Raw genomic sequence first — 11,925 nt, forward strand, 5'->3', positions numbered from 1 at the left:
TCAGTTCTTTGTGGCTAGGTATTGGTATCATAATACCACTATAGTCACCAGCTTTGTTGTCAGTCTACAGAGACAAAGGAGTTTAATGGGTCAGGGGACAGAACCATCCTGTCTCCCACAATTGGTTCTGCCAGGTGATGGTAGGAACACCATGTTGGGGAGGCTAGCACTTCTGCTGTTTGTACTGTGCACAGTCCATGGGTAATTGAAACACTTCATGCCCCAGGACTGCCTATCTCACCCATTTCACTAGCACTAAATTGATCTTTTTGTATTTCTTTATATACTTTCTGTATTTAAAATACGCAAATGGTAACACTTGGCTTGTGAATTGTTCTGGATCACTTATATATCAGCAATAGAAAATAGGGCAGAAGTCCAGAAGCCATGACACTTACCCATCAGTTAAAATGATAATATAATAATGTACTCACTGTGGTACAGTGCTTTGGGATCTCTGGAAAAATATGCTGTATAAATGCTTGTTAATAATTCCTTTCTATTGTATTTATTCTTCATTAAGTGGTTATTAAACATAAAATCCAATGAGAAAATTATATGCTATCTTGTGATTGTTTACTGCAAAGATATACAAATGATACACTATGCTATTGTGTGGGAGAAGCAAGGATCTTACTGGCCAGTTGCAGTGCTCTCCAGTTATCCCTGCTGCCAGGTCTTCCACCAAGTTGTTTGTGTGGTTGCCATATATCTGATTCATGTGAGCTACTGTGATGGTGGCCAGATAGCAAAATGGGACAGTAGCAAAATACAGTCCTGAATGAAGGGGTGTACTTAGTGGATGGTTAGAGACATTAGGCCACTGCATAAAAGAGAATGAGATGAAATTGTCTTTTATTTGAAATAGCTTTAGTGCGCCGAATATTTTTGTAAGGATCACAAGAGAGCAGACAGTAATATGTATAAGGGAGTTACGTGTAGATATTTCATCATTAGAGTTTCTACAAAGCAGTGCTATATTATTTTTTGAAAACAAATATTTACTTTTGCTGATTTTGTAGGAGCCAAATAAACTTTAAACCTTTTTTTTTTTCTCCCTTTGCAGCACAACTACCTTGCTCAGGTCACATCTAATATCTGGGGAACCAAATTTAAAATTGTGGGTTTGGCTGCTTTCCTACCAACTAACCTTGGTGCAGGTAAAACTGACCCCTCTTGATTTTTCCAACGTTGAGCTCTTGCTAACAAATAACAAATGCTCCCTACGATTTTCTTTAAAAATGATGAAGAGCCTGCTTCAGTAATGCTGTTAATCTCGGTCCCAGGGAAATTTCAGTGTAATCGCCATTTAAATCTCTAAATCCAACAACAACTCAGTCAAAAAAAGATCCATTAAGAATCAAACCAGAACCTACCATTTTGACAGTTCAGTTATTTGAACTAGGATTGAAAGAATAATCTTTCCAGTTAGAAAACTTCAGAAATCAGGGAGCTTCTAAGTTATTGTAAGGTAAGTGCTATAATTTAAAAAAAAATATGTATTATTTTTTACAACAGATCTAACAACTATTATACATAACAAAATAACTTTAAAAAGATCTTACCTTACAGCAACTTTTCCAGAGCTTTTAATGGGGGAAGTCAAGTATTTGCATGGTCACACAGCTCTCTTGCTTAGACAGACAGCAGCAAAATGGTCGCCCTCACTGAAAGCAGCCTTATACACTTAGGGCCCTTTCTCCTACCCTTATGTTGGGTAGGCCTTATCTCCAAGTGCAGTCCCTTTGATGTCAGTGGGAGCAGAATAAGGTCCCATTCAGCATGATTAAGGGTGGCAAAATTGGAGTGTGGGTGAAGATACTGAAGCAGTTATAGGAATTTCTAAAAACTCTTTTGAAAACTCCCTTTTTTAATTGTATATTCTTATTTAGTAGAGATGGGACCAGGCAACAATGCTCTGAACTGGATCCAGATCAAAATTTCCCCATGGCTGTTTGGGTTTGCCCCCATCTTTGTTACTTATTAAAGATTTATACAGAGTAGCTTTTTAATGGGATGTCACTAATCTCTGGAGTTTTCATTGAATCTCTTGTTGAAAGCCTGAACAATGTGAATATTTAACCCTAAAGTGGATATTATTGCCGTTAGCTTTCAAATTTATTTGAAGAAGTATCTTTATTTAAAGCCCCGCCACCCTGAACTGGAGTCTTAAAGTAACTACAGTACTACTATTTAATGCAGGGCTTGACTCTCCTGCCGGCACAAGAGAGGTGCAAATTGCACCACCCTGTACCAGTGGAGAAAGTGTGCGCCTGAGGGGATTAACCTCCTTGGGAGGGCAAGAGTGTTGGGAGATTATGCCAGAGGAGGGCAGCTTTACATTGCAGACAGGGCTTCATCTCTTGTCATGGAAGAATTAATGAAATTACAAAATAATACCTATCTAATTCAACTAGGTCTCAGTCCTGCACCCACTGAGTGTTGCCATTAATGTCAAAGGATGCAGGATCAAATTCCTAGGTATTGATGCCATGCTCCTCACTGGGCTATGTTAAACAAGCTTCCTGAGTTCCTTTGCTTGGGATAGGAGCAGTGTTTGTCTGTCAGCGACGGTCCCTCGTACTGACTAAGGAGTGGTGTTGCATAACTGTATGGGATGTTCCCTCCATTTTATTATTATTATTATTAATATACAGCACCATGCCCCCCAAAAAGCTTATATAACAATATTTTTACGATCCCATATTTGCAAGGATTGACCCTCACATTTTTACATAGTGAGATTTAGGGGGAAACAGAACAAAAAATCCTTTAGGAGGTGATAACCCTTTTCCTTCTCCCCTTGATCCAGTGAAAAATATTAACTGGCTCCAATGGCCTGTTGTACTGACATGTAGAAATTCAATATTTGTGTAGCTCTAAACTCCTATAGAACGGGTAACAAAAGTGATGCTGCTTCTAGTTAAGGACGAGTAACTAAAAAAACAATCCCAGAAAACTTCCATGCAGTAAGGAACCACCTCTGAAGTCCTGCTACTGTAATGTATTTCATGATTGTTTAGTTAAACACAAGTACATATATTTGTTTGTTAACCAAACTACATAAAATCAATTCCAGCCCTACTCTCTGCTTTGAATTGATTTTTCTTGGTTCTCTGTTCTGTTGAACTCTGAATCTTCTCTTAGCCTCTCTATCTAATAAGTATTTTTCCTCTTTTTTCCCCCCCTTCCAAGTGATTTATAAAACCAGTTTGCTGCATCTCCAGCCCAGGCAGATGACTATTTATCTCCCTGAAGTGCGTAAGATTTCCATGGACTATATTAACCTGCCTGTTTTCAACCCCAATGTTTTCAGTGAAGATGAAGATGATTTACCAGGTGAGGTTGAATTCAATGTCTGCACAATTCCATGGGTTTGGCTAGTTTTGAGGACAGATTCTTTCACTCCCTGGCCCCACCCCTGTAAATAAACAAACAGAGCAAATCCCTATTCTGTGAGTTCCCTTTATGGAAAGGTCCTATAGAATTTAATAGGATTGAAACTAAACAGGTTTCTATAGACATTCCATTTAAAAGCCTGTAGAATTTATTAGAGAATTACATCCCTATGAAGAAATTCCATTGCTTAGTTTAAAGTTCAGCAGAAAGTTAAACATCCTCTATTAAATTCTACAGGAATTCTCCACAGAGTGAAACCCTTTATATACATCTGTGGGGAACTAATATTGTAGAAGCCTGTCAGACCCATTCTTGGGATATGACAGCAGCAGCACACAGCACTGCTGTGCCAGACACTTGGGTTTGAGAGGAGCTGAGATTCCCAGAGCAGCGAGGACTCTGCTCAACTGGGAAATGTGATATGCTCATTCAGTTTTTTATTTATAATTATGCTTAAAAGGATGGCAGGAATATTTGAGTAGCCTCTTTTTAATGTTATAATCTGGGATGATATGTACATGATTATCCGGCCCAGACATGAGAGACATAATGGGAGACCCCAGCAATGCAGGCAGAGTTGAGGATGCAGACGTGGCAAATGAAAGCAGGTGGAGGCACCAGGATCTCCTTCTGTAAAATTAAGCCATGCAAATAAAGAGGCTGGCGCAGCAGCAAATCATTTAAATTACTTTGCTTGCATCATTCCTATAGTGTAGAGGGCAATGGGGAAATTCCTGTTCCATGGTCACGTTTCATGGGAATCCAAAGTGTGGCTTCATGGAGACTCAAGTCTCTTTAAGGAGGAAGGTGTGGAAGAAAGTTGAAAAATTACAAACCAATAAGGGATTGGTCCAAAGACCAATGGGAAAGGCTCCTGTTGCCTTTCCTGGGATTTTGGATTGGGCCCTAAAGCCCTGATCTCTTAAAGCACTTGACAGTGTGTCTAACTTCAAGCATCAAAGTAGCCCCATGGACTTCAATGGGACTAATCAGATGCTTGAAGTGCTTTGCTGAATCACCAGGCCTTTGATGGTGTTCAGCCAAGAACACTGAAGGAACTAAGGCACAAAGCTGTGGAGATATGGAGGAGGGGATTTAGTATGTATTTGAAAACAATTGCTGTTCTCAGCATTAGATATTTCCTAACATGGAGCCCGATCCAGCTGCCATGAACATCAATGGAAAGACCCACATGGACTTTACTGAGAGTTGGACTGGATCTGTAATGCCTATTCCGTTTATTTGAAAAGAGCTAAAAGACGTGCTGTGTGAACCTCACCTCCGTTTTAAGGAGACTGGGGGAGAGTTAAGGAAAGTGCAGTGCAATATTTGGACAAGTATAACCAGGGGTGAAAGTAACTGAGGCCACTTACCGGTACGGGGCGGGGCGGCTCTAGCCCCCGGAAGCCCTTCCAGTCCAGCTGGCCCGCGCCTTTCAGGGCTCTTGTGTTGATTTAAAGGGCCCAGGGCTCCGGATGCCGTTGCTGCCATAGCAGCAGCAGCATTTGGAACTCCAGGCCCTTTTAAAGCGCCGGCCCCAGGGCAGCTGCTCCCTTTGCCCCCCCCCCCCCCCCCCCGTCGGCGGTGGCCGGGGGGCCAAAAGGGGCAGGAACGTTAAAGCGCTGCAGGGTCCTTTGCCGCGGCCGCGCTTTAACATTAATGCGGCCCCCGCCGACGGGGGGGGGAGGGGGGCAGCGCAGCAACATTAAAGCGCGGTGGCAGCAAAGGACCATCCTTAAAGCGCTCCTGTGGCAGCGCTTTAATGTCCCTGCCCCTTTTGCCTCCCCTGTCGGCGGCCTGCCAGGGGGAAGGGGCAGTGAAGTTAAAGCACTGCCACGGCAGCGCTTTAAGGATGGTCCTTTGCCACGGCAGCGCTTTAACGTTGCTGCCCCTTTCCTCTCCCTCTCCCCCGCGGCAACACTGCCGTGGCAACACTTTAATGTGGGCTGGGTATGGGCCGGTGCGGGTTCTTACCGGTACGCAGTACCGGCCCATACCGGCTCACTTTCACCCCTGAGTATAACCTCATCTGATCAAACTACTATGAGATCTGATAGAACTCTTTAAAAGCAAATAAAAAAACATACTGTCCTGTTCTCCTCAGCAATCTTCCTCTTCTCTTTTCTGTCAGATTTCTCCTGAAAATTCACTTCTGATCTAGCAAATAGAGTTTATGTAGATTTTCAAAAAGCTTCCCACAAGGTGTCTTATAAGAGACTATTAAGGAAAATAAATAACCATGAGGTAATGAAGAATATCTTGTAGCTTAAAAATAGTGCTTAAGCACTAGGAACTAAAGCTATAGTAAACAGCTGCTCTTGGGCTGAAGAGCAGTCAATAGTGAGGTGCCCCAGGGGCAAGTTTAATATAACCACTAATGATTTTGAAAGGAAAATGAACAATGAATTGATTTAATTTGCATATTATGCAAAAAATCAATTAGGAAAAAGCCATCGAGGAATGTGAGAAACTCCTGCTAGATTTAAACACTTCGGGATATCTGACAGCACGATGGCAAATGGAAATTTTACTTGGATGAGTGTAAAGCTTAGATAATAATCAAATCTCATGCTTCAGGGCATAAACTGATAAACTGTAGCCATCAGAAAAAATGTATGACAAGCCAAACGTATATTTTGCACAGCTGGCCAGATACTTTACGGTTTTGTTGGTTTATTTTAGCTTTTTCCCTTCCTCTAAAACAACCTGACAGAATTGCCCTGAAAATTTACCAGCCCAGCCACAAAAATCTACTCACCTACCCTTTGCCATGATGATTGATGTTGATGAAAAAGCTAATGCTATCAGAAAAAAAGTTATCCTTGGTGAGTGGGTGAGTAGAATTTTGCAGATATACAAAAGAATCAGGTATTGGCCATAACTAGAGTATTCCAGACTAGATGGATCTGGGTTTGATTTGGTCCCATGTTTCTATGGGTATCATACATTCTAATAATCATGGAGACAAACGTAATAGATTTACATACAAATGCCAGTTCTAATTCACCAGTCATCCTTCATGTCTTTTATTTAAGAAGAATCATCAGGGAACTTTGCAAGATTCTTGGGGTAATTGCTGGTGCAACAATTATCCCTTGCTTATCATACTGTCCATTTAGGTCAGATATTGCCAGAAATCAAACCTGTGCTTCAACTTTGGTACAGAATTAATTGCACTGTATAAAGGTGAAGTCTAACAAAGGGGAGAGTTTAATAAGGCTTCTGTGTTAATCCACATCACAGTGTGACTTGACTCCCTTACTCACTGCAGTGGTGATGAAACTAGTCTCTTAGCCTTTTCTTTGCCTCTCTGCCTTCATTTCCTTTTGTTGGCACCATGTGTTTCCTTTTAACTCTGCCACTTCTTCTCATTTTGACTCCTTTTCTTTCCCTTCTCACTGTCCCACTAATCCCCATCCTTCGCACTCCACTCTCATTCACTAATTCTGTCCCTGATCCAAAGGTACCAACATTTTAGAAAAAAACTTTTCCAAGATAATCCTATGAGGATGCAAGGACTTTAGGAGCTATAGGGGCAAGAATGTGTTTGGATAGGAAGGTGTCAAGTTGAGGCTTGGTTGGGGGTAGGAGAGGAAGACAGGAGGATATCTGGTGGTTTGGGATGGTCTGAGGGAAGCAGGAGGGCAGTCGATAGCTCATGGGAAGTTGCCAGAAATGAAAAGGAGGTACCCGATTTGGCTTCTGCCCTTTTCACTCCACTGAAACAATCCTGGCCAAGGTCAGTGATCCTCATTTGTCGTCGTGATTTGTCAGCTTCCCTCAGCACTGTAGAGCACTCTTTCTTCTCCCATCTATTTTTGTTCTTTTCTTGCCTTCTGTGAATTGGTGCTCTTTTGGTTCAATGGCTCCTCATTGCCCTCAGTCTCTTGGTATCTCTTATACTCTGGACTCTCATTCACTCCCTTACTTTCAAATCTACCTCTCTACCCCAAACCTCTCCCCATCTACCGAGTTTTGCATCACAAGCTACCATTCAAGCACTTCCTCTGGAGTAGCACCACTAGTTCCAAGCTCAGTCCTGAATTTTTTGGGCCACACCCTACATTGGTGTAAATTGAAATCAATTGAGTGACAGCAGTTTACATCAGCTAAGAATATGGCCCTTTATTTTTCCTCCTGACCTCTTTGCACCTTCTCCTTTCTCAGTCTCCATTGACAACTTTATGATCTCTTCTGTCTCCTGTCCTCAAAATCTCAGTGTCCTCTTTGACTCTTTTTTCTCTTTCTCCTCACACTATATTCAGTCTCTTGCTAATGATCTGATCCTGCTCCCATTGAAGTCAATGGGAACACTGCTGTTGATTTCAATGGGAGCTGGATCAAGTTCCATGTCTTGTTGCTACTTTCTAATGAATATCACCAAAATCTATCCCTTCCTCGCTATCTCCACTGCTAAACCCTCATTTGCACCTGGGCCCTTTCACATTGATGATTGTAACCTTCTCTTACACGTGGGTTTTCACCTATCCCAGTTCCAGTCTTTTCAAAATGTTGCTGCTAAAGTCATTTTCCCTCCCCAGTGCTCTGACCAATTTACCCTATCCTTGAATCCTTTCATTGGCTTCCTGTCTGTTACGGCATCAAATCCAATACCTGGCAATCATAGTGACTGTAGCTGCCTGTCATTTCATTTCCTCCATCCCACCCTTTCTCTCCCTATGATCCTCCCATTTCTCTTGTGGTACTGTTGCCCTTGTCACCCCTACCATGCTGTCCTGCGCGCTTGCACTACTCTAACTTTTCTTGTCCATCTCTGTCTCCTCCGTCAAATGTCCCCTAAAAATTTACTATTTCCATGAATCATCGTCCTCACCAGCCTCAGCCTTCCCTTTCCTGAACGGTTGTTCTGTGTCTTGTCTACCTTAGATGACAAGTTTGCGCCTTCCTGTCTGTTGGGAAATTGCCATGTAAATTTATAGCGCTGTACAAAGCCCTAACCCAGGAAAACACTTAAACCCATGTGTAGTCCCATTGACTTTAATCTGGGACTACTTACTTGCCTAAAGTTACATGCATATTTAAGTGCTTTGTGGGATCGGGGCCAAAATGATTGTCATTAGTTGGAGTATGAATGATGATATATTATGGATTACCAGATTGCCAGTAGCACAGATAAAATAAAGTTATTTTGCAGCACACAAGGAGGGAATCTAATAATCTCCGTTTTTCCTTTCTGATTATAGCAGTCTCTAAACTGTGCTTATTTTGATTCTTATTGCAGTAACTGGAGCATCTGGAGTCCCTGAGAACAACCCGCCCTGCACCGTCAATATCCCTATTGCTCCTATTCACAGCTCAGCGCAAGCTATGTCACCGACTCAGAGCATAGGACTAGTCCAGTCCTTGTTGGCCAATCAGAACGTGCAGTTGGATGTCTTGACCAATCAGACGACAGCTGTGGGGACGACAGAGCATGTGGGTGATAGCGCAGTGCAGTACCCAGTCTCAAGCAGGTACTCCAGTCCAGGACAGGTGATTTTTGGAGGAGTGGAAATGGGGCGCATCATCCAGGCACCGCCTCAGTTATCCCTGCAGCCGCAGGGTGCAATACAGATGGCGATAATGGATCACAGAGACGGAGACAGAGACCACGAACACCACCAAAAGGCAAAAACTTTACGGCCAGTGCAGCAGCTGGCAGAAGGGGACGCTGTTGTCTTCAGCACTGCACAAGAAATACAACTGAACAAAATGAACCCGCCCCCTCCTTACCCTGGAACCATACCAGCTGCTCCCACTGCACCACCACCTCCCCCGCCTATCCCACCCCAGCCACCTATGGATCTCTGTCTGAAAAAGGGAGACTTTTCCCTTTATCCAGCAGGACATTATCAGACCCCTCTTGGCTATGAGCGAATAACAACCTTTGATAGCAGTGGGAATGTTGAAGAGGTGTGCCGGCCTCGAACCAGGATGCTGAACACTTATACCCTGCCAGGTCCCGGCAGCTCTGCCACTTTAAGGATTACAGCAACAGAGAAGAAAATCCAGCAGCCCTGTTCCAGTGCTACCCTGAACAGGCTGACGGTTCCTCGTTATTCTATACCGACTGGGGATCCACCACCTTACCCAGAAATTGCCAGCCAGCTGTCACAGGGCCGTAGCATCACACAGAGGCTGGACAGTAGCATTATCCATGCTACTCTGCGGAGGAACAGCAGAGAGGCAGCTCTGAAAATGGCTCAATTGGTCGACAGCCAAAGAGCCACTTTACAACATCCACCAAAACCTAAGAGCAATGTTGTGACAGCACAGTACCAGCAGAGGGCACCGACAGCTTTATACACCTGTAGCCAATGCAGCAGTAACAGCAACACGAGTAGCAGCGGTGGTGGGAACATCAGTAATGCCAATGCTAGCAACAGCACTTCCAGTATTAGCAGTATGAGGCCTGACGTAACCACTGGGAGCAGTTCCCAGCACAGCTCTGTCATTGCTCACTCAGTCAGTACTTCGCCCTTGGCCTCCCAGTCCTCATACAATTTGCTGAGCCCACCTGATAACTCTCGTGATCGGACCGATTATATCAATTCTGCCTTCACAGAGGATGAGGCACTTTCTCAGCACTGTCCAGTGGAGAAATCGATAAGGCACATGCCTGTAGCCTTGACAGAGGCTGCCGTTGGTGTGAAGCGGCCACCCCCGTACCAATGGGATCCTATGGTGAGTGAGGAGATATGGGTTCCTCAGGAAAGGACAGCTCAAAGTTCAGTGCCCAATCCTCTCAAACCTGCTCCCCTAATAGGGCAAGCTCAGCATCTTGATATGTCTCGAGTGCCATTTGTTTCCCCCAAATCTCCAACCAGTCCCACTGCCACTTTCCAGATGAGTTATGGGGTTGGAGTACCTTATCCAGGAAGCTACAGTGCCCCTCCTCTCCAGGGAATGCAGGCCCCCTGCTCCCCCAAAGAAGCTCTGGCCCCAACACAGTTTGCACAACAAGAGCCAACTGTAGTGCTTCAGCCAGGTTATCCATCTAACCTCTCCTATTGCCCCTTGCCACCCATGTATCCAGGAAGTAGCACTTGCTCTAGTTTACAGCTGCCACCAATAGCCTTGCACCCATGGAATTCCTACAGTGCATGCCCACCTGTACAGAATTCCCAAGGCACTTTGCCCCCCAAGTCACTTCTTGTGGTGGAGAAGCCAGTTATGTCTCCGCCGCCAGCAGAGCTTCAGGGTCATGTGGGCACAGAAGTAATGGTGGAGACAGCAGACACCTTCCAGGAGGTTCTCTCCCTCACAGAAAGTCCCATTCCTCAACGGACAGACAAGTTTGGGAAAAAGAACCGGAAGCGCCTGGATAGTCGAGCTGAGGAAGGAAATGTGCAGGCTATCACAGAGGGCAAGGTCAAAAAGGAGGCAAGGACACTGACTGACTTCAACTCCCTAATATCCAGCCCTAGGCTAGGAAGAGAGAAGAAGAAAGTCAAGAGCCAGAAGGACCAGCTGAAGTCAAAGAAGCTGAACAAGACGAATGAGTTTCAGGACAGTTCAGAGAGTGAGCCAGAGCTTTTTATCAGTGGGGATGAACTGATGAACCAGAGCCAAGGCAGCAAAAAGGGATGGAAAACCAAAAGGAATTTGAGGACAGCCAGTGAGCTGGATGAGTTCAAGTGCCGGAAGGCCAATGAAAAGGAGGATGGGAGACTGGGAAGCCAGGGCTTTGTGTATGTGATGGCCAACAAGCAGCCCTTGTGGAACGAGGCGACACAGGTGTATCAGCTGGACTTCGGAGGACGGGTGACCCAGGAGTCTGCAAAAAACTTCCAGATTGAGCTGGAAGGACGACAGGTAGGATGGCAGCAGCAATTGCAGTGACAAGGTGCCCGGGGGGAAAGATACTCTGTTCTGCTCCCTTATCTCTGAGAGTGGGGTGCTGCACTGTGCTTCTAACTTACACAAATCTTCTTGCGCTTCTATAAAGAGCTTCTTAGTTCTGCTGGTAGCTCTGTGATCAGCAGTTTTTAAGAATGAGATTCAGCCTTTACGTATATACAATGAAAGCATGTTTATATCCTTTTCCTGTCAGACCCGGGGAAAGGCTCTCTTTTAATCTCACTACTTATCACTTCAAAAGAAATGTACTTTTAGTAAATAGTCTTAACCTACAGCATTACAGGGAAAAATCCAAGAATTTTGCTCTTAATACTGCAAACTCCAGTTGCAGTTAAAAATCAAGTTAGAAATTGCTCATGATAGCTAGTTTGATAACATTAGTGAATCCCAGTATACACTCTCTCTCTCTCTCTCACTCACACACTCACACTCTCTCTCTCTCTCTCTCCAAATACATAAGGAAGCAGAGATAGAGATGTGAGCAAGCAACCAGTCTCCCTCCAAATCCCAAATCACTCCCAATGAACAGTGGCTAATAGTACCTGTGAGGAGGCCAGCTGGTTCTTATTTCCAGAGGAGCAGAAGCTAGGCCCTCCCATTGGAGTAGGAGGATCGTGTGCTGCTCATGAAGAAGAGGTCTTTAATATTTCAGAAAACCAAAATCAG

General features: G+C 44.2%; 1 protein-coding gene and 1 long non-coding RNA gene across 9 annotated transcripts in view; one reads left to right on the forward strand and one right to left on the reverse strand.

Annotated features, from left to right (window-relative positions):
* TULP4 (TUB like protein 4) overlaps positions 1-11,925 on the forward strand; it is a 277,954-nt gene that overhangs the window by 257,628 nt on the left and 8,401 nt on the right. For 7 of the 8 annotated variants that reach the window (XM_037895067.2, XM_043544270.1, XM_043544273.1 and 4 more), the window contains 3 exons: positions 1,067-1,160; positions 3,196-3,339; positions 8,642-11,214. In XM_037895067.2, the coding sequence (XP_037750995.1) occupies positions 1,067-1,160; positions 3,196-3,339; positions 8,642-11,214 (2,811 nt within the window). The remainder of the gene's footprint in view (positions 1-1,066; positions 1,161-3,195; positions 3,340-8,641; positions 11,215-11,925) is intronic. The other variant, XM_043544271.1, reaches the window with a different exon arrangement.
* Positions 1-11,925, reverse strand: part of LOC119565802 — an 83,908-nt gene that overhangs the window by 23,532 nt on the left and 48,451 nt on the right. The window lies entirely within an intron of this gene.

Source organism: Chelonia mydas, chromosome 3, assembly GCF_015237465.2.
Source record: "Chelonia mydas isolate rCheMyd1 chromosome 3, rCheMyd1.pri.v2, whole genome shotgun sequence".
In the NCBI taxonomy this organism is placed as follows: Eukaryota; Metazoa; Chordata; order Testudines; family Cheloniidae; genus Chelonia; species Chelonia mydas.